Genomic DNA, 24,439 nt, shown 5'->3' on the forward strand with positions numbered 1-24,439 from the left:
AGCCAAAAGATATAAATAAGGAAGTTAAATTAGGAACGGTATTAGTTAAAGAAACTGATATCTGGTATATAAATAGAATGATAAGCTTTAATTGATAACATAATTGCTGAATTTAAATATTCTATAATTATTAAAAATTCTATAATTAAATGTAATTGTGTTTGAATTCCATTTAAGGAAGATGATGTCAGCAATTTGATCTAAGGGTGAAAAACAAATGATTAAAATACAATCAAAGTCTGTGATTGGTTCATTGATGAATTAAGGGTTCTCTTTTAATAATATTAGAGATTGTATATATGTTATGATTCTTTGATTTTTTTTTCGAGAAACAAAAAAAATTACCGAAACCGTAGAATTTTTACCGAAACCGTAGACTAATGTTTGGGAAACCGTAGTTCGTCGAGAGGAAATCGTAGGTTATAAAATAACTTACGGTTTTAGATTTTCGAAATAAAAAAATGATTTTTTTTATAGTTAACCCTTTGTGAAACAGTAACTCACTCTAATTACCTATGGTTTCGTGTACTATTTTTGGACAATTGCTAATTTTTTGCTATTTTTGTATATGTAATTAGGGAAAATTGCTAGATTAGTAATTCTCTCATTATTTTATTCCTCTTAATTATATTTTATATTTATATTTTATTATTTATTGACTAATTAATCTAATATATTATATAAACAAAATAAAATTCAATATATATATATATATATATATATATATATATATATATATATATATATATATATATATATAAAGCATTTTTAATTCAATTAAAATTACATATCAAATAATGTTATAAACAAAAATTAAATAAGAGTATTTTATAAAACTTTGATATGTAATATACTCAATAAAATTAATCACAATTAAATTACAATAGCACAATTATCAAAATATATATTATTTTAAAAATTATTTTGTGTTAAAAAAAATTGGAAGTTGAACACAATTATCTGGAAAAATTTTAAAGTACAACTTTTTAAAAGATAAAAATTATAATAATTATGCCATTAAAAATAATAGTCACATAGTGACAAAAAAAACAACAATTATATCCGTAGAATCCCATACATTTTTATTCATTAATTAAAATATATATCTTTAACTATACTGATGTAATAAAAATTTGTTAATTGCATTCAATTTTTATTATAATATTCTAACTTTTCAACTTTAAGTTATTTTGAATTAATCCACTACAACTAAAGATATTTTTTTTCATTTCATTGTACATATTTGATACTTATGATACTTAATTAAATAAGATTAAAATATTTAAATCGTGTTTAGTAAAATAAATAAATAATTTATAATATAATCAACTAATGTCTAGACCAAATATTATACCAACGCCTTCAAACCACTTATTAAAACGTAAATTATATACATCTATTATTGTGTGTGTATTTATTTATATGATAATGCACGTTATTTTTTTTTCTCTACAAACATATTAATCAAATATAAAATATAAAGCTATATATTTAAGACACAGTTTCATAACTACCTAATAAAATTATTCATATTTATATGTATTAAATTACAAAAAAAAAAAAAAAAAATGTTTGGAATGTGCAATTTTTCAAAATACAACTCTTAAAAATATAAAAATTAAAAGAGTTATGTCATTAAAATAAAAGTAAATGAATGCATATTGACATTTTTTTGGTGGTAGATTACAAAAATAGACAAGAAAAATGGCATTTTTCGCATATAGACATAAATTACGCAGAGCTGCCTCCGAGTAATTAACTTATGATCTGAAGAATCAATGTGACGTGCATATATATATATATATATATATATATATATATATATATATATATATATATATATATATATATATATATATATATATATATATATCCCCTAATCTAATAAATAAAACCAATTTTGTCATGTAACATTCTATTAGCCCCCAAAATTGATTTTTCCCACCAAATTATCGGCAATCAGATAGCAAGAAATTAGGAATTTCATAGCAAGAAGTCGGGGATCATAATCATATCCAAACTTAATCACCGATTCTTGAAGGTGAAGGTAGATTCTTTCTTAAACCCTAATCCTCTTCCCTCTGAATGATTGAAGGTTTCCTTTTTCTTCCTGTTCCTCTCATGGGTAATCGACATCACTACGCTTTGCCATCTTCGAACCCCGTCGTCATCGCGTCGCTACCCCACTAGCACTCGACCATCTCATTGCAGGCCCACTTATTATCTGATATCTGATCGGAGTTGAAGATCTGCCCTTTTCAAATGTTTTTATTTCCTCCAATCTCACCTTTCATTTTTTATCACCATGGTTTATTAGGTGATTTTAGTGATTTCTAACCAACACCATACATTTCTCTCATTTTCAACACAACAATCTGACCCAGGTATTGCCCTTTTGTGCTCTTTTTTGTTCTTTATTGAATTGATTTTAGTATTTTTTTCATTGCTCTAATCCATAATTTCAATTATAGGTTCGATTTTAGGATATCGGGAAATTATGTGTTGTGATCACAATAGGATCTATTGGAAAAACATTTTGTGTATGTTTTCAATAGGTCACACACATGAGGCAGGTCCATGTGTTTGATAGGAATCTCCAATTAATACTTAATCGACTATACAAAGTTTATAGCTTCTTTTTTAGGCTTAACCAACTATAAATAGCCTTTGAAATCAACTTATAATTAATTAATTATTATAAAACCAAATGTCAGTAGAGTGTAAGTTAAAATTTGATAGACCTTGATTATTTTTATCTTTCTTTTAGTCTGATATTGATTAATTTGTTGAGTTGTTTTTACTTCTTTTGTATTATTCTATGATTGCAGGGGCTTTGGATGTTTGAACTGAAAAGAATTTAAAGTGGAAAATTAAATTATAAAGACAATTGGTATGTTCATATCTTTCTGCAAGATTTCTACTGCCTTTATTCATGCCATGTATTGATGTTTTTTTTTTCTATCTCAGCATGATGATAGTAGTAACCTGACTTCATCTGGGTAATTAACAGGCTCTCTAAAGCATCATTTGTAAGTAAAAAAAAACTCAAATATGGTAATATGATCTGAAGTAGTTTAATTGAATATTAAGATGAATTCAATGTTCTTCTTTTTTAGCCCCAATCGATCGATGATGGAAGGAAGAAAAATGTTTCAAAGTTTTTTTTTCATATCATTTTCGACTAAGAACTTTCTGGTTGTTTGATATGAGTTTAATTTTTGTCCTCTGAAAAACACTATGATCTTCAAGGATTTGCTTAAAGCTCTTGAATATGATGTTGAACATGTTAATACTCTGAAGAACAATGGTCTTCATAATAGCATTCTCCCCATCTATTTATTTCATTTTGATTTTGTTTATGTGGAACCTATTATTTCATGACCGACATGCATATGAGTTATGTTGGTGTGGGGGGCGTACACTTGATTTTACAACTTCTGTACACTTGATTTTGGTTTTTACTTGTGCAAATTGAGTTAATATTGGGATTTTTAGTTTAGTTTGAGGTTTTCTTATCGATTCAGTTCAATGATGGGTTATGGGTTTGTAATTACGGTTTTTAGAAGCTATTGAGATTCATTATATGAAGATATGGAGGTAATTGAAGTTCCCTAACCAATTCTTTTCCTTATTTGTGGTGGTAAAAGGAAGGGCAAATCAAGTAACATAAATCATTTAATAACAATTTTCATGTTGATTATCAAAGCAAACTAGGTATAGGACTTAAAAAAAAAAGTATTATTATTCTTGGAGATTTAAATAATTTGATGAATTTTTTGTTCTGATTGATAATTATTTACTAATATGCATGTTATTGTTTAGTTTCATATCTTCATCATTGAGTATGTGTTTGATTGCCATTTCCTCATCTTATCTATTCATGTGTGTTTTAATTGGCTAAATGCTTTTTTCATTGAGACTTTGTCATTTAAAAATGGGTTTCCGCTAAGTATTTGATGATGTGTGATATGGAATATGTCAATGGTCAAATGATTTATGCATCAAATGTACTTCCATATTGGGTGTTCATTGAACCATGTTCTCTCCTACATAAGCCCTAGTATGTGATTTGTATGCACACGGATCGTTGGTTGAGTATGATGTTTAATTGGGTGTTTCTCTTTTTATGTTGTATATTTGTGTGTGTTTGGTGTTGTAGCAATTGTGAATGAATGAGTTTTAATTTCCATGTTATCTTAACTATTATGGATATAATAAAGAGAAAGGAAAGTTTAGATTTATGAGATCCGAATGTTAAATCTCATTATGTTTCTTAAAAATATAATAGCAATGTACCCTGATAGTTTTGTGTCAAAACTCTGATTATTTTGTGTCAAAACTCTCATTATGTTTCTTTAAATTGTTATTTGCATCAGGTTTAGAAAATTATGGCTAAGTTATTTTATAGTTGTACTTTTTTGATGTAGCAAAGTTTTTTCACATTAAAAAGTGATGTAACTTTTGCTTTATGGAGTCATATGGGTATTGTGGAAAAAAACAATTCATTATAGACTTGTCTGTATAACTCTATTTTTATGATTTTAGGTACCAAAGTAAAAAGGATAAAGGTAGAGAGGCCAACTACCAAATGTTAATTTTATAAGTTTAGATATATGAGTAAATTAACAAGTCAAAATATGATATTATTAATGTTTGACCTGCCCTATTGTTCTTACTAAACTTTTTTTTGGAAGAGACTTGTTCTTACTAAACTTTATGAATAAAGGATATGTAAATATAATTATAAAGGCTATATAGTTTGGTGGTATAAAAAAAGGAGAATAAGTCGGTTAATATTTTTTGTTGTCAAATTATTTAACTTAGTTATGAATATGTTTAATGCGTATAGTGAAATTACAATTCAAGAATGAACTCATTGTATTGTTGTGTAATTATAAAGGCTATATAGTTTGGTGGTATAAAACAATTTTGTCTTTGTGGTTGATTATCTATGATTTTTTCCTTAATTTTTCTAATTTTATATTTCATTATACAACATAATCATTTTATTATTAATCTAGACAAAACGAACATTGCTCATATATTCAAAACATATTTCAAAATTAATTTAAATTAACAATTATAACTATTTGCAAATGTCTTATTAATTTTAATGTCTACTGGTGGTTCGAATTTATATTGCATTGTACAAAATCATGATTTTATCAAATATTTACAGATACAGAGTGTCAGTCGGATATTCAAACCAATGTATATATTAAATTTAACGAATGATTAAAAACTTATACATAAAACATCAACTTTTGTAAATTAATAAAATTTTACAAATGATTGATTAGCCATTACGATTTGAAATTATCGTTAGTGTTTTCTATTTTTCACCAATGGTTTCTACGGGTATTAACCTAGTGTGTGTGTGTGTGTGTGTATATATATATATATATATATATATATATATATATATATATATATATATATATATATATATCGGAAGAACAATTCAGCGGGGCTATCTCTAAGGAATGAACTTTTGTTCAGCGGAATGGACTTATGCTCACAGGAATCGTTGTGGCAAAAAAAAATCTGACGGATTGATTCCTCGGAGCATAAGTTCATTCCTCTGAGGTAGCTCCGCGAAACTATTCTTCGCACACACACACACACACACACACACACACATATATATATATATATATATATATATATATATATATATAGAGAGAGAGAGAGAGAGAGAATTATGTTCAAATATTTCTACTATCTATTATGTGCATGTAGGATTGATTCTGAACTAATCATTTTAGTTATTTTAAGAAATTAATTAATGCATATTAAATGTTGAAGATTTAATTAATGTTCATTATATATTTAACATGTAATATATATTGATTACTTTCTTAAAATAACTAAATTGATTGGTCCAAAATCAATCCTACATGCACACAATAGATAGTTAGAACACAATAACCTAATATATATATATATATATATATATATATATATATATATATATATATATATATATATATATATTATGTTGCAACATCGATTCCTCGAAGCATAAGTTAATTCTGTGGATCCCTCACAGGGAGATCTGCGGAATCCATGTCTATACGTGGAAAATGTCATTTTCTTGTCTATTTTTTGTAATCTACAAAAAATGTTTATATGCGTCTATTTCCTTAAAATAAAAGTCATAACAACGAAAAAAACAACAATAACGTCCATAAAATCCTCATACAATTTTATTTAATATACACGCAAAAATGAGCCATAAAGCAAATGAATTTGGAACATTTATATTTTTTTCCATGTAAATAGAACCCATCAAAAGCCGATCATGATTTCATTTTTTTCCTTCAAAAATACACTTCAAACACATTAACATTCATAGTGTCTTAATGTACTTGTTTCATCAATACAAAGAGAATTCATCAAAACACAATTTTTTAAACACACTTTAGAAACATCAAAATTCACAACATTTTTCTTAGTTTTAAATGTACAACATTCACTTAGAAAATTCTCGTTTCTATTTTTTTTCTTTCACAAACACACTTTCAATACATAACACATTAAAACTGACAACACTTTTCGTTTGACTCTAAATATACAACCTTAAGACAATTATTCATCATCCCGAAATATCAAAAAATTTGGACCAAATCTTATACACAACAAACTTTTTATATAATTTTAAGAAAATATAAGAAAAAAGGTGTTAAAAGAAGAAACAACCATATTTGAAACCTCTTTCATTCTCATCCACTCTAGATAATGAAATTGAAAAGAAACGATAAACAAAATGAAAAGAAAACAAAAATCAGTGTTTCTTATATAGACAAAACATTCGATTTAAATAATCAGGTTTAGAAAATTATGGCTAAGTTATTTTATAGTTGTACTTTTTTTGATGTAGCAAAGTTTTTTCACATTAAAAAGTGATGTAACTTTTGCTTTATGGAGCCATATGGGTATTGTGGAAAAAACAATTCATTATAGACTTGTCTGTATAACTCTATTTTTATGATTTTAGGTACCAAAGTAAAAAGGATAAAGGTAGAGAGGCCAACTACCAAATGTTAATTTTATAAGTTTAGATATATGAGTAAATTAACAAGTCAAAATATGATATTATTAATGTTTGACCTGCCCTATTGTTCTTACTAAACTTTTTTTTGGAAGAGACTTGTTCTTACTAAACTTTATGAATAAAGGATATGTAAATATAATTATAAAGGCTATATAGTTTGGTGGTATAAAAAAAGAAGAATAAGTCGGTTAATATTTTTTGTTGTCAAATTATTTAACTTAGTTATGAATATGTTTAATGCGTATAGTGAAATTACAATTCAAGAATGAACTCATTGTATTGTTGTGTAATTATAAAGGCTATATAGTTTGGTGGTATAAAACAATTTTGTCTTTGTGGTTGATTATCTATGATTTTTTTCTTAATTTTTCTAATTTCATATTTCATTATACAACATAATCATTTTATTATTAATCTAGACAAAACGAACATTGCTCATATATTCAAAACATATTTCAAAATTAATTTAAATTAACAATTATAACTATTTGCAAATATCTTATTAATTATAACGTCTACTGGTGGTTCGAATTTATATTGCATTGTACAAAATCATGATTTTATCAAATATTTACAGATACAGAGCGTCAGTCGAATATTCAAACCAATGTATATATTAAATTTAACGAATGATTAAAAACTTATACATAAAACATCAGCTTTTGTAAATTAATAAAATTTTACAAATGATTGATTAGCCATTATGATTTGAAATTATCGTTAGTGTTTTCTATTTTTCACCAAAGGTTTCTACGGGTATTAACCTAGTGTATGTGTGTGTGTGTGTGTATATATATATATATATATATATATATATATATATATATATATATATATATATATATCGGAAGAACAATTCAGCGGGGCTATCTCTAAGGAATGAACTTTTGTTCAGCGGAATGGACTTATGCTCACAGGAATCGTTGTGGCAAAAAAAAAATCTGACGGATTGATTACTCGGAGCATAAGTTCATTCCTCTAAGGTAGCTCCGCAAAACTATTCTTCACACACAGACATATATATATATATATATATATATATATATATATATATATATATATATATATATATATATATAGAGAGAGAGAGAGAGAGAGAGAGAGAGAGAATTATGTTCAAATATTTCTACTATCTATTATGTGCATGTAGGATTGATTCTGGACCAATCATTTTAGTTATTTTAAGAAATTAATTAATGCTTATTATATATTTAACATGTAATATATATTGATTACTTTCTTAAAATAACTAAATTGATTGGTCCAAAATCAATCTTACATGCATACAATAGATAGTTAGAACACAATAACATAATATATATATATATATATATATATATATATATATATATATATATATATATATATATATATATATATATATATTATGTTGCAACATCGATTCCTCGAAGCATAAGTTAATTCCATGGATCCCTCAGAGGTAGCTCTGCGGAATCCATGTCTATACGTGGAAAATGTCATTTTCTTATCTATTTTTTGTAATCTACAAAAAAATGTTTATATGCGTCTATTTCCCTAAAATAAAAGTCATAACAACGAAAAAAACAACAATAACATCCATAAAATCCTCATACAATTTTATTCAATATACACACAAAAATGAGCCATAAAGCAAATGAATTTGGAACATTTATATTTTTTTCCATGTAAATAGAACCCATCAAAAGCCAATCATGATTTCATTTTTTTTCCTTCAAAAATACACTTCAAACACATTAACATTCATAGCGTCTTCATGTACTTGTTTCATTAATACGAAGAAAATTCATCAAAACACAATTTTTTTAAACACACTTTAGAAACATCAAAATTCACAACATTTTTCTTAGTTTTAAATGTACAACATTCACTTAGAAAATTCTCGTTTCTATTTTTTTTCTTTCACAAACACACTTTCAATACATAACACATTAAAACTGACAACACTTTTCTTTTGACTCTAAACATACAACCTTAAGACAATTATTCATCATCCCGAAATATCAAAAAACTTTCTTTGATGGTTCATGTAAGCTTGGGTCTTTCATTCGGGCCCTCTTGGGAAATTTGGACCAAATCTTATACACAACAAACTTTTTATATAATTTTAAGAAAATATAAGAAAAAAGGTGTTGAAAGAAGAAAACGGTCATATTTGAAACCTCTTTCATTCTCATCCACTCTAGATAATGAAATTGAAAAGAAACGATAAACAAAATGAAAAGAAAAGAGAAATTAGTGTTTCTTATATAGACAAAACATTCGACTTAAATAATCATTTAAGCAAGATAAGATGAAGAATTTAAGAGTTTTATGATTAAAAATAAATGATTATCTTAAACCATATTCATTTAAATGTTTTGGTTTGCAAATATTAATCAACAACTAGAATTTACATGAAACTTAAAACACCTAAAATATCCTCGATTCCTTGTGAAAAGATGTTTGCAAGTATTAATCAATAACATGTTAGAATCATATTTGACATTGTGGATTTTAATTACTTTTTTTTTCTTGTTACCTTAAAGGAAAAGTATCCTTCGGTTAACACTTGGGATAAAAAACCTACCATGAAAAAATCAAAGATTGTAGCCCAATAAATCTAAAGTAGTAAATTATCATCATCCCAACTCAATTCAAATTTCAGGTCCATTTTTGCAAACCAACTACAACTCACAACAATTTGTGTGTATAATGTGGCCCACATCAACTTACTAGTCCAAATTAACAAAATTTGGGCCCAAACCCTAAGCCTTATATAAGTTAACCATCAAACAAGATCCTCAGTTGCAACCATCGAAAAACCCTAGTTTCCACTACCGGAGCAGCCGCAGAGTCCTTCTCAGCACAACAACATCTCGACAATGGTAATTCTCGATCTAATATCGGTTTCCTGTTCTAAATTTCATGAACTATTTGTCACAATTTAATCGGATAATGATGTATCTCCGTTCATTAATGTTGTAGGCGGAAGTGGAGGTTGATGTAGCGGCAGCCGGAGTTCCGAAGAAGAGGACGTTCAAGAAGTTCAGTTTCAGAGGAGTTGATTTGGATGCTTTGCTTGATATGTCCACTGATGAGCTTGTAAAGCTCTTCACTGCTCGTGCTCGCAGAAGGTATTCTATTTGTCCTACCTCTACGAATTCATCTAAAAATGTTAATCGTTATGCATCTGTTGTTCTTAACGAATTTGTCCACTGTTAGGTTTCAGAGAGGTTTGAAGAGGAAGCCCATGGCTTTGATTAAGAAGCTTCGCAAAGCTGTAAGCTTCGTATTCTTTCCTATAATAATGCTGTTTGATACTTCAATTAGAATTAGGTTTATACAATATCATTTGCTTAGATTACTTTAGCTCATCAGAATCCAAATACGTTAAGCATACACTTCGTCTCCATTGTTGATTTCAGATACTCTATTGTGAATAAGCACACAATGTCTTTTTTATATGCAAAGCACACATTATCTCATTCAAAAACCCTTTTCGTTCACTCTAATCATGAAGTTTCTCCTTATACACAAAAGAATCTTGAATTTGTCGAACAACTGTTGCAGAAATGATTGCTTTAATAAGAAAATTTGACTTGTGTACAGAAACGTGAGGCACCAGCTGGAGAAAAGCCAGAGCTTGTGAAAACCCATTTGAGGAACATGATCATTGTTCCAGAAATGATCGGAAGTGTTGTTGGTGTTTACAATGGAAAGACTTTCAATCAGATTGAAATTAAGCCTGAGATGATTGGACATTATCTTGCTGAATTCTCCATTTCATACAAACCAGTGAAGCATGGAAGACCAGGTATTGGTGCTACTCACTCTTCCAGGTTTATCCCATTGAAGTGAGGGGAAAGAAGAGGGGTATTCAATCAGTATTTTGGTTTCATGAACATTTATTATATGTTTTGTTATGTTTTTGTTTAAGTTTTGTGATACTTCTTTAATCTTTTAATTAAGTTTTGAAGGTAGATTGATACATTGAAAAAATGGCAATTTTATGAATCGTTTGGTTGTTGCTTCACTATGTTTTATTTGAGGTTTTTGGTTTTTACATGTTTCAATTCAAAATTTTGACAAATATATGGTTTGTTAGTAAATGCAACTTAAGTGAATTAATATTTTGAATTTATGAAATAACTATGAATTTAATGTTTTTAATGTATACGATGCTTGAATGTGTTTGGTGAAGTTTTAGAAAAAATTAGAAGACTATATGATAATGGTTGCATAACAAATGTGACAAAAATCATAATACAATGATATCTTTTTTTAAAGTAATGTGAGAAGAAGAAAAAGTTATAGCAATGTTCAAAATATATTGATATTTCTTGAAATTGTGGGACAAAAGGAAAATGAATGTATATGCACATGAATTAAGCATTTCATATTTGCATGCTAGGCTTGAATAATACTTAAAACCCACCTCCACCACCCACCTTCACTCCTATCTCTACCGCCACCACCTATGCTACCCACTCCTACCTCCGCCACCACCAACATAACCTTTTTTTTTTTTTTTTTTTTTTTATAGAAGACTTTAAGGTTTAAAAAAGAGTAAATTACACGAATAGTCCCTATGGTTTAGGGTAATTTATGCGTTTGGTCCCTAACTTATTTTTTTAACTCGGAAGGTCCCTATTGTTTGTTTTTGTTACACACTTGGTCTCTGACTTACCTAAAAATATTATTTTTATTTTGATTTTTTGATTTATTTAAATAAACACACCTCCAATCCTACCTTCTTTACCTTACCTTAATCACACCATCATTTTTTCCTATTTAAATAATAGTTTTTTTTAGGTAAGATAGAGATCAAACGTGTAACAAAAACAAATAGTAAGGACCAAACGCGTAACAAAAACAAACAATAGGGACCTTTTGAGTTAAAAAAATAAGTTAGGAACTAAACGTGCAAATTACTCCAAACCATAGGGACCATTCGTGTAATTTACTCTTTAAAAAACAAATAATTTTTTTTTCAAAAGATTAAAGACATGAAAAAAGATTTTTGATCCATATCTTATTCTTTAGACATGGAAAAAAATTGAAGCCACTTTATATTTTCCAAAACAAATACCGTCTAAAACTTTACAACAACCTTGTTAATCCGCAGAGATATTTTTTGGGAAATCCAACACCAACAAGCCCCACATTCATACAAAATTCAATAAGTTACCTTTTACATGATAGAATGACTATATCCTTACTGTTTTCATGAAAACTAATTTATAATTACTGTAAACCATAGTTATAAAATTAATTAAACTTTCATATTAAAAAATCAAAATTATTTTTTTTAGTTATATAAAATTATAATCGTTGATTTACATAAATATGTGACGTTATATCACATTATAATCTGTATTAATTTTATTTTATTTTTTAATTTAATGTTATTAATTAATATAATTAAAGTGAAAAAAAAATTAATATTTAATGTAATTAGAGTGGGAAATTAAAATTTAAAATTTAAAATGGATAATTAATATGTTACAAATGTCATGATATGGACATAATATTTAATGAATATAATAACAATTGTCAATAAGAAAATAAACCTATTCATTTATTAAAATAAAAAGATTAGTTTAAAAACCACTATCAAAATATTCTACATTTATCCTTTAATTGTTTTTTTTGTTGCAAGTTTGTCAAGTTAACAATAATAATAATAATAATAATAAGTTCTCGTAATTTACAAGTTTACCAATTTAACTCCGTTTGAAAAAAAAAAAAAAAATTGGGTTAACTTGATGTTTTTTTAAACACAACCTACTTTTACCATGTTTAGATATTATTTTTTATACATTTAGCAACCAAACTATTATTTTAATAACCATGATAATATGATTCTTGAGTGGCTAAGTCTGATAAAAAATGGTAAAACCACAACATGCTTTTTCAAAACCGGATAATAGTATAGAAAATAGTTATTAAAAGTGAATATATAGATAAAATGATAAAAATACATCATACCTTTCTCTATTTTTCCCAGAAATTACAATTATAATGAAATTTAGAGTCAATATACATAACTTTATCTACGTTCCAACCGTTTACACAGCAAGCTGATGATCCACATAATCCTTTTCTTCATTTTCCAATCCACCATTTTCATCTTCTTCTTCATCATCTTCACTCTCATATGTATCAAGATACACATCTTCTCCTTCCTCCTAAAAAAAAAAAAAAACACGTATTATTACATAATGAAACAAAGCATTTACAAAAAAAAAATATAAATGGGTAGATTTTTATTTTAAAGTACAATGTTGTAATATGAAGAAATGAAAGTAAGATGCTACGATAAACAAATATATTATAGCATGTTGTTATTTCTTGCATAGTTGCATTTAACCCTTATTATAATTAACACGATATTTTTATAATAATTAATATTGAAGAAAAACGACATTAAATAATGAAGAAAAAAAAAATCATTTGTGGAAAATATAATAACTAATACCAAATCCCTATTCTTTTCATATAAGAGCTAAATGAAGAAACAGCAAAGAACTTTTATATATTTGTTTATTGTATCATAATACTTTCATTTTTTTTTTTTTTTTTTTTGTATTACAAAAAACTTTCAGTTTTTATCTTATTAAGTATTTGTACTTTAAAAAATATACCAAAAAAAAAAAATACAAAATTTTTACCTCACTATCTTCATCTTCTGTGGAATAAGCCGCATCTAATTTGTCATATAACTCCTCATCTACTTTATCTTTAATAGTTGAAACATGTTCCTAAAATCATATTCATTGGTAATAAAAATAAATTACAATAATGTTATGAAAATGAAAATAGGATGCTATAAATATTAAATAGAAGATCATACGATTTCAGATTGCAGTTTTCTCATTCTTGCATTCAAAGTTGAGATATGATTCATAAGAGCCTGTTTATCAAAGAATCAAAACAGAAATTCAGTTAAATATAAGAAATAGCAATATACTTTCATTGATTTGTTTATTATAGCATCTTACTTCTCTTTTTTTTTCTTCCTATTATTAGGAAGAAAAAAAGACCTTATATTTTGCGTGTTTTTTTTTTCCGGATTAAACCTTAAATTTATTTATTTTCCTGAAAAAGACCTTGTATTTCTTCATTTTTTCTGAAAAAACCCTCAACTTCGTCTTTTTTTTTTGAAAAAAACCCTCAACCTTCTAACTGTTTCGGAAAAACCCCTCAACTTTTTTAGTTTTTTCCGAAAAAAAAAAAAAAAAAAAAAACCTCACATTTTACAAGTTTTTTCAGAAAAAAAAATGACTAAAAGGGCCAGACCGAAAAAACTGAAAAAAATGCAAGGACTTTTTCAAGAAAAAAAAAAAGTCTCGAGGTTTAATTAGGAAAAAACACAAAATATAAGGGTCTTTTATGAGATTAACCCTAGATTTTTCAATATATAATGTCCTAATAAGCGTAAAATACTATAATTAGTTAAAATTTTCAAAGTACAACGTATTAACAATTAAAAAAATTTGAAAGTATTCAATTTTTCGTTACGTTTCACAAAGTGTGTCTTGAATTTCTCAAATACTTTTTAAACATCATTTATTCATACAAAGCACTTAATAGGAAAAAAAAAAAAAAAAATCATACCTCATGTCTTTGAAGCTCAATAGAACGTGCCAAAGCTTTCCTTTTTGTTAACAAATTTTTGGGTCTTAATTTAGAAGGTCTTTTATAATCATTTCCCCTAAACACAATAATCGCATACCCTTTTGAAATTTTATCAACCGAAACTAATACGCCTCCACTTTCGGATTCAAGTGATAATGCTATATTTTTAACCTCTTCAAAATTGGTTTCTTTTATAATAATTTTAACCAATTCTCTATATTTCCAATGAAGATGCATATTTTCCACAGTTCCATCAAACACCCCACGCCTACCTACAAAACAACAATCAAATCTTTTTCATTGGAATCAAAATACCAACATATTTTACTTTTACTCTTTTTTTTTCACTTCTTGATTTGAGAAAGAGAAAGAATGAACTACTATATGAAAGGGAAAATTTCATAAATAGTAACATACTTTACTCTTTTTACCAATATATGCAGTGTACTATATATATTTTTTCCTATTATAGCAATGTCCTTATATTTTTGTACCCATAATAGTATCTTAGTATTTACATTTCTTTACACATGTTTTAAAACCCATAATAACAAGGTATCTACCTACATTTTCTTACCCATAATAGCAATGTATATAACAAATAAAGTACATTGTTCATACTGATAAGCAAAATTTAGGGTTAATCTCGTAAAAGACCTTATATTTTGTGTTTTTTTTTTTTTCTGGATTAAACCTCATTTTTATTTTTATTTTCCTGAAAAAGACCTTGTAGTTTTTTCATTTTTTCTGATCCGGCCCTTTTAGTCTCTTTTTCTTTTTCTGAAAAAATTTGTAAAATGTGAAGGTTTTTTCGATGAAAAACTAAAAAAGTTGAGGGTTTATTTGGAAATAATTAGAAGGGTGAGGGTTTTTTCCGGAAAAAAAAGGCAAAGTTGAGGGTTTTTACTTTTTTCGGGAAAAATGAAAACATACAAGGTCTTTTTCAGGAAAATAAAAATAAAAATGAGGTTTAATCCAGAAAAAAAAAACACACAGAATATAAGGTCTTTTATTGAGTTTAACCCGAAATTTTTTATTATGGAAAAAAAAAAAAAACTAAAGTACATTGTGTAGATTGGTAGCAACATACTTACATTTCCTTAACAATAACAACAATATCTAACAAATGAAAATATAATATGCAAGTATTTGTTGTTATTATTATGGTAAAAAAAATTGCTATAATTAGTAAAGAAATGTAAGTAAGTTGGTATTTTGGGGAAATAAAAAAAAAGTATGAAAATGAAGAAAAGGTTATTTAATTATTAATTATTATTACCAAGGAGTAAGAAAGCTTTCATCCTTAAACCGAGTTTCCTGAACATAAATCTTTCCTCATCTGTGATACTATTTGGATCCGCGGGTCGATCTGCTGGATCCAGAAATGCTTCCACTTTTGATAACGCATGTTCTGCTTTCATTAATTTTTTATCAGCCTGTAATAATAATAAATAAATAATTAATTAATACTAAAATGATAATCCAATTCTTCAAATAAGTCAATTTAGAGGGCTGTAATTTGTTAATATACTATTTTTTGACAGTTTAAATAAAAACATTTTTTTTTTTTCAAGTAATATGATTTTGGAAAAGGTTAAAAAAAAAAGTTAAAAACACAAAGAACATAGTTTCATCCTATTATAGATTTAGGCATTTAGCCACTGAACATTTTTATGATTATTGTAATAAAATAGTTCAATGGCTAAATAAATAAAAATTAATGACTAAATCGATAAATTCACCATTTTATCGATTTGCCCATTAAACTATTTTCTATTGTGATTAATCTATTATACTTTCTTTGACCTTTTAAAACCAATTTTCCTAGTTACCCAATTTATTTTTAAACATTAAAAAAAAAGTATTAAGGGTTTGATCACTACAAAAAATAGTTATTGAATAAATTGGTGAAAGTATGTTGTGCTTTTTTTGTATTTTGCCCTAAATTATAGGGTTAATCTCAAAAAGATCTTATATTTTGTGTTTTTTCCGGATTAAACCACAAATTTATTTTTTGCGTGAAAAAGACCTTGTATTTTTTCATATTTTCCCATCTGACCCTTTCAGTCATTTTTTTCCAAACAAAAAAATTGTAAATGTGAGGGTTTTTTCGAGAAAACTAAAAAAGTTGAGGGTTTATTTGGAAGCATTTAAAGGGTTGAGGGTTTTTTTGGGAAAAAAAATTACAAAGTTGAGTGCTTTTTGGAAAAAATGAAAAAATACAAGGTCTTTCTTTTTCAGGCAAAAAATAAATTTGAGGTTTAATCCGGAAAAAAAAAAAACACAAAATATAAAGTCTTTTTTGAGGTTAACCCAAAATTATATCAACCCAAAAGACAAATCATTACAAATCAAAGTTTCAAGAAACTCACAAATCGAAGCTTCCTTTCAAGCTTTCTAACAAGATCCTCTTGTCTAATTACTTCTGCTTCTTGAAGAACTTTTTTCTTATGATCATCATCAAGCTTTTTTGCCCATCGAGCATTTGCATCAAGACTTTCTCCAAGTGTCCCTGTAGATCCTCTCAAATGTTCATATTTTTCAACTTTTGGTGTTATAAAAGTTGATGCTCTTAATCTTGCTTCCTCTTCTTCATCTTGTAAAGATATTGCAAGTCTTTCTTTTTCTAATAGAACCTCTGAAACATCGGGTGACAAGAAATCTTTTCCTCTGTAAAACACCAAGAAATCTTTGTTTCTTGACAAAAGTATCCCTCCTGTCAATTTCTGCAAACAATAAACACAATCACATTGTTGAAGATTGATAAATATATATAGGTTTCAAATAAGGGTATATAAGTAATTTTACTCTAACTTCAGATAATGTTTGGATGTGCTTCTGTTGTATAATCACATTTGATGGTGTTTGTTTGACAAATTTCAATTGTTTAGGAAATTAACAGATAAAATAAGGGTATATAACTAATTTTACTCTATAACTTCTGATAAACAACTTTATCATATGGCCAGTACCAAAATAACAGAATAAAATAAGGGTATATAAGTAACTTCACAAAATTTGTTGTGGCTAGTATCCAGTATGTAGTATCACAATAACAGATAAAATAGGGTATATAAGTAATTTTACTCTATCCTTGCATAAACAAGTGTTAAAACTCAAAAAAGAATGATGAGGTAATCATAAGCATAAGTAGCCAAAAAGTTACTGAAATTTCATCATATTTAAATATTTTTGTAATAATTTTATTATGGTATTCTTTGAGTACCTTGATATCTTCAGCCATTCTCTCACTTGTAGTTAGTTGAACACCACGTTTTAGAGCAACTTTTGCAATTGAACTCCTTTCCCATAACTTAATTATTGCAGCTGCTAAACCTTGATGTTGTCTGCTTCTACCTAAAAATATACATACATATAATCAAATATATTATAAAATTCTTAATATAGTTTTATAAGCTACTTTCTATTTATTTGATCACCAAAATTCAAAATTAGGCACTCAAAAGCACCATACTTTTCAAAAAGGGTAATATAAAAGGAACAACAATGTACTTTTCTTGATTTGTTTATACTTTATAATAACATCTTACTTTCATTTCTTTCTATTAGAGCCTTCTATTTTAAAGATCTACCCAATTATAGTAAATGTCATCCAATTACAAAGCAATTTTCATTGCTACAATTGGACATGTTTTTTCAAAGTACACATAATTCGGTAGATTTTTCAAAGTACAATGTGTTAATAAGGAAAAGAAATTGAAAGCATAGTGTTGCAATAGGAAGAAATGAAACTAGAATGCTATAATACAGATAGAAATGAAGATCCCATTGCTATTTATGGCATTTAGCTCTTTGAAAACTGATTATTTAGGTCAAAAGTCAGATAGTTTTAGTAACGATTTTCAAAGTACAATGACCAAATTAGAAACCCCACGAAAGTATCTTGCTATTTTTAGCAATAACTTGTATAAAAAAAGTGGCATACTACATACCTAAAGCAAAATGTGGAGGAAGAACTCTTGCAAGCCTTCTTAAAGTAGTAGCCTCTTTTCCAACAAGTGTAGCTTTGACTCCATATGGAAGTATTCTAAAAGGTGGTTCATACCCATCGATGGTCCCCGGTAACAAATCCGCATCCACGGGTAGTGGATCACACCCTGGCCAATCAGTGTACCTTGGGCCCAATCCTTCTAGAAGCTTGTCCACTTCTTTTTCATAGCTGTTGTCTCTGTCTGTGTCTGATTCTTGGACTTGTGAATCTTCTTCTTCCATTGAAGTAGTGTCAGAAAAAGACGATTTTTGTGAAAGTTGTTTGTTGTATTCGCGTTTTTGTTGTTTTAAAGAAGGGTCTTTGTATTCTACGCCTCTATACAGAGCAATTGTGCTTCCGGATCTCCAAATCACTAATCCTCCGGTTCTCATCTAATATTAGTTCAAGATTTTATATTAGTAAATAACAAGTAGATGTAGTTAATAGTTATTGAGTTAAAGTAAAAGTTGAAAAGGTTAAATGCTTGTTTTATTGCAACAAGAAGGTGTTTGTTACATGAAATATGCATAAGTGAGAAACATTGTTGCATAAGTAAAGCATTTCACATGTATTATGTCATAAGGTGATTGGTTCTAGTTATAATGTTGCATATTTTAGACATGGAAAGAAACATGGATATGCATATTTTGTCAAAAAAAACAATTTTGTTATGTAAAATAAGAAGAAGATGAAACATCATTGTATAAACAAGCATCTAATCCACACATATATTATTTATGCCAAAAAGATATGCAATATCTTAGGAGTAACATGTTTAAATAGTTGAAACATGGTTCCATAATTCATGTCATAAGGTAACTGATTCTAGTTATAATGTTGCATATTTGGTCATGGAATAAATCATGGTTGTATATTCTGTACTTACATTTTTTGTCTTACTAAGGCATTGTAGTTTGAAAATCTACACAATATAGCATTGTACTTTCAATGTTTTTCTTATTATATTTTGAAAAATCATGCAATTATAGAAGTGAAAGTTGCTTTATATTTCGATGGCATTCCAAAAATTGAATCAATTTTTTTTCAAAATACAATGTTGTAATAGAAAGAAATGAAAGCACATTGTTATTTATTGCATAATCCTATGTGTATATGCATGTATGTATGTATGTATGCATATAAACAAACGGATCATATATCTTTAATATTCTAGAATTATTGAATCTCAATAACTACATATAATGTGTTTGTATCCATGAAACATAATTCTAGGTTCTTTCACAAAAATTGCTTTAATCTTGAAACTTTTCAAAGATATATGACTTTAAAGTTCTATCCCATCAATTCTCATTCCTTATCATGTAATAATGTAAATTTCTTTTCAAATAAGGCTAATCCATTTCTAATACACAGATGAAAAAAAGTTGCAAGAAACTTACTTCTAATATCTCATGCATGCGCCTCATATTAAGTGCACCAGATCCTTCAATTTTGAGCTTCACAACTTCTGCTGATTTCCACTTATCTTTAATCAAAGCCACCATTTCTCTAGTAACACCAGCACCTGTGATTCTTGTCTTGTTCTTCAATTTAAAAGCTAAGTTCCTCAACCTCCTCAATTCCGACTCTGGAATCGTCAATTCCGCCACACAAGTCTTACTTTTTTGCCTCACTGAATTCCTATTCGCATCGTCCTCTGAAGGTTTCTCCCATGGGAATCGCACTTTCCCGTTACTACCCCTAAACACGTCTTCAACTCCAAGAGGTGATTCCGGTGAAAACCCACCTCTGGAATTCGGTAAAATCCCTTCCTCAACGTAGAATATGTCCTCGATTGACCCCTTCTCGATTTCCCTCTCTTTCTTTTCTTTAACGTCATCGACATACCCGAATTTCTTTAGTTTCTCCACGATTTTGTCCATCGTACTACCAGTACGACGGTGTACACCGCCATCATCACTATCGGAATCGTCCCCATATCGATAATTTAAAACTGGTTCAGCCTTTTTTGGCCAATTATGCTTGTGGGTATCATCCCATTTCTCTAACCAACCACCACTAGTGTTACTTTTTGACTGCAAAATCGGTGATTCTGCGATGGAACCCGCTTCATTGTTCTTATTTCGAAGAACGATTTTGGATTTTTTATGGGGGGTTGGGTTTAAATTTGTCGAATTACTCTCATAATTAGCAATGACTTTGTGTTTCTTGAAAGGATTATAAGAGCAGTACCTGAAGAAATGGAGCTTGTACACTGAGGTGTGAAACGAGTCTAGACGAGTGGGCACCAGAGCCATGTTTTCATGAAGGTCTCCTAATAGAAGATAGATACTCTACCATCGAATGACCTAACTGAAAGAAACAAAAATGAAGATGGAAGTTTATATTTTTCTCCCCAAGCTTGTTGACTATTATAAGTTATAGTCCTCCAACTTTGTTTCTTTCGATTTTAGGTTCATAAATTGATTGATGGAGGAACAAACTTCTAGGGGAAAATAATATGCATTTGTATTCCTCAGGGCATCTCCAACCCACCCTCATACTCCATTTTATTCCTGATTTCTCCTCACATTCTTCTCCAATGCTACCTCATTTCCACCTTCATTTTTAGAGATATAAATAGTATTCTCCCATATATGGGGGAATAATATTCATATCTCCAAAAATAGAGGTGAAGTTTGGTTGTCAATTTTAGTCCCTCTCATTTTTATTTTATACATTTCTAATTTATTTTATCTATTAATTATAATTTAAATGCAATATTTAATATTTATAATATCATGTTGTATACTAATTTATATTAATTAATCATAAATTTAAAGTTTAATTAGTAAAGGGGTGTATTTGACAATATATATAAGTTATAAAAATGGAATATTCCAAAAATATATTTTTTGGGGTAAAAAATGGGATAGAAAATGGAATAGAATTGGAGATGAAACACTGTTTACTCCATTTATGGGAGAAAAAATAAAGATGAGTTGGAGATAGTCTTAACTTACTATAAGATTAGTCCTTCAAGTTATCTTAGTTTGAAAATCTTTTTTAAGAAGCATTGTTTTTAAAAAATTTCTCAATTTGGTTTGGTTTATTAAATTTGTCATGTGTGATATGCAAGTTTATTATCTTTTATTTGAGTTTACAAATTTCTTTTAAGAAACATTGTTTCTATCAATTTGCTAATTTGGTTTGGTTTATTAAGTTTTTCATGTGTGGTGAAGTTTATTATCACTTATTTGAGTTTGGAAAACTTTCTTAATAAGCACTTTTCAATCAATTTCCCAGTTTGGGTTTGGTTTGTTAAGTTTGTCATGTGTGATGCAAGTTTATTATCTCTTATTTGAGTTTGAAAAAAGTTTCTTAAGAAGCATTGTGTCTATCAATTTTCGAATTTGGTTTGGTTTATTAAGTTTCTCGTGTGTGACGCAAACGACTCTTTTATAAGAGACGTAAAAATGTTAATGGTCAAAGTAAATATTTTTTAAAAAGTTCCTCATAACCAAAAAAATGTTAAATATTTATTACTGTCACATCTTCGGCCGGTGGCGAAAACGTCGGGCAGTGCGAACATGAAGAAATTGGATCGAGGCATTCAGATGTATATTTAGAACATAACACAAAAGTATATCACAAACATTACATTTATTTATTGTAAACTATTTTGGATTACATTGTTTAAAAGTCAAACACACATTCTCGACATTACCAGAAATGATAAAATAGACGAAATTAAACTCCTACAAGCTTTCTTGAAAACCTTCTCCTCTGCACGAATATCTTCCACACTCATCTCCCTAAGAATACATGTATTTTTTAAAATGTCAACATAATGTTGGTGATTGTATAGGTTTTTATAGTTTTATTTAGTTGTATTAAAATTAAGAATTATTTTTTTTAGAAAAACATTTCTTAAACCATTTTATCAACCTTAACTTGCTATTTTTTGAGGATATCTAACGATCCTATCTTATTACCTTCTAGGCTATTTTATTAATCATAATTTACTATCTTTACATGATATCTAACTACCATATCTTATTATCTTTTAAGATGTTTTATTAATCTTAATTTACTATCTTTGTAGGATATCTAATTATTCCTAATTATTCCTAATTATTCCTAACGTGTTTTATTTACCATTCTAAGGCGTCCCTAATGGTAGTCTGATCTCTAAGGTGTTTGTAATGATTAATAAAAATGTTATCATGTCGGGATTGTAGTATAACATCCCAAAATTAAGACTAAAAATTTTGACTTTTTTTTTAATTAATGAAACCGTCATCCAAAACAACATCATGAAAAACATAAACAATCGGAGTATATCAAATAACATCCAAAAACATCAGAGTCGTGTAAAATGCAGAAGAATATGGTGTGTACACTGCAATCATCTCGGACTCTTCCCCTTAGAACCATAAGTACCTGAAACATAAACTGAAAACCGTAAGAACAAAGCTTAGTGAGTTCCCCAAAATACCACATATCATACATATCATACATATAATGGGCCCCACCCATCAACGGGCCTCGCCCGGTATCGAGCCCCGCTCGGAACAGATTTGTCAGTCATCGGGCCCTACCGTATATATATATATATATATATATATATATATATATATATATATATATATATATATATATATACACACACACAAACATATAAACACATGCAAAAATCACAAAGATAAATAGCATACAATATAATCATCAGGCTTTACCGGTAATCCGGTATACATATAAACACATAAAACATGCAAGAGTCAGCAGACAACTAGCATCTTAAACATAATAAACCATGGGCCGACATTGGTGCTTCGACCCGCTAAACACAGTGAGGAAACTCACATCTAGCTGTTGAATCTCTCAAATAAAATCTCGGTCTGCTGGTCCAGAAAATCCCTACGTTATCATGATAAAATAATATCCAATTAATGATTGGATTTTAACCCATAGTCAAAAATCTAAATCACTTGTCTAACATCCAGGGTAAAAGACCATTTTACCATTTTCTTACTTGGCCCAAAACCAAGGCCCAACCCATTTACTCAAAAGGCCCAAATTCCTAAATTGCATCCTAAGGCCCATTATGACCCATCAACCTAATTGGGCCCAGAATCATCATGGACCTAATATCAAGAAAGCCCCTAGTTTATCCATGGCCCAAAGTTAGAAGTCCAATGGCCCAATAGGCCCAAACCCTAAAAGCCTAAAATAACCTCGAGTCTAAAAGGCCCAAACGAAGAAATCTCATTACACCGAATACGCTCAAGTCATTAATTCATAAATTTGGAAACTTTATCATCTTGAATGTCTTAATGGGACCCTAAAACCCGATTTTGTCCATTAAAACCCGTAACAAGGCTCTAACTCATATATAGACCAATATGATTCATCAAGATGGCACCTTTTTACACAAGGAACATCATAGGGGTTAAAATTTAGCATCCTAGCTCATGGAGGGACTCAAACTCCCAAAGAGAACCCAAAAGACCATAATACGCTAAAAAACAAGCCCTAATCTCAATCTAACACAAAGTGGTTCCAAGATAAGAACTTTATACCTTTTGGAGCTAGCAAACTTCATGAACATTTTGGATCTACAACCTCAAGTCCAACCAAAGCTTGGTCACCAAGCACCAACTTCTTCAATGCACACAAAATTACTTCCAAGTCTCAAAAACACACTATAGGAGGCTAGAGTTTCGATCTTAAGGTATAGGGGAGTGGAGGTTGACCAAATGATACAACCAAGGCAACATAAGTTGCTTAACTAGGGTACAAACCCTAAAAATTAGGGTTTGCCTCTGCCTTGC

The 24,439-nt window shown here is 28.4% G+C and overlaps 2 protein-coding genes across 2 annotated transcripts; one reads left to right on the forward strand and one right to left on the reverse strand.

The window, feature by feature from the left end:
* Positions 1–9,802: 9,802 nt before the first annotated feature.
* Positions 9,803–11,069, forward strand: LOC111877056 (40S ribosomal protein S15-4). The gene is made up of 4 exons (XM_023873600.3): positions 9,803–9,921; positions 10,022–10,170; positions 10,259–10,316; positions 10,646–11,069. The coding sequence occupies exons 1-4, from the start codon at positions 9,919–9,921 to the stop codon at positions 10,892–10,894; spliced, it is 459 nt and encodes a 152-aa protein (XP_023729368.1). The 5' UTR covers positions 9,803–9,918; the 3' UTR covers positions 10,895–11,069.
* A 1,876-nt stretch (positions 11,070–12,945) lies between these two features.
* Positions 12,946–20,982, reverse strand: LOC111877055 (CRM-domain containing factor CFM3A, chloroplastic/mitochondrial). The gene is made up of 9 exons (XM_023873599.2): positions 20,066–20,982; positions 18,628–19,057; positions 17,901–18,031; positions 17,047–17,400; positions 15,954–16,110; positions 14,654–14,946; positions 13,890–13,949; positions 13,708–13,797; positions 12,946–13,224 (listed from the first exon to the last, which is right to left on the reverse strand). Exons 1-9 carry the CDS (start codon positions 20,921–20,923, stop codon positions 13,105–13,107), a joined length of 2,493 nt encoding a protein of 830 aa, XP_023729367.1. The 5' UTR covers positions 20,924–20,982; the 3' UTR covers positions 12,946–13,104.
* Between the last annotated feature and the right edge of the window lie 3,457 nt (positions 20,983–24,439).

Source organism: Lactuca sativa, chromosome 3, assembly GCF_002870075.4.
Source record: "Lactuca sativa cultivar Salinas chromosome 3, Lsat_Salinas_v11, whole genome shotgun sequence".
Taxonomy (NCBI): Eukaryota; Viridiplantae; Streptophyta; class Magnoliopsida; order Asterales; family Asteraceae; genus Lactuca; species Lactuca sativa.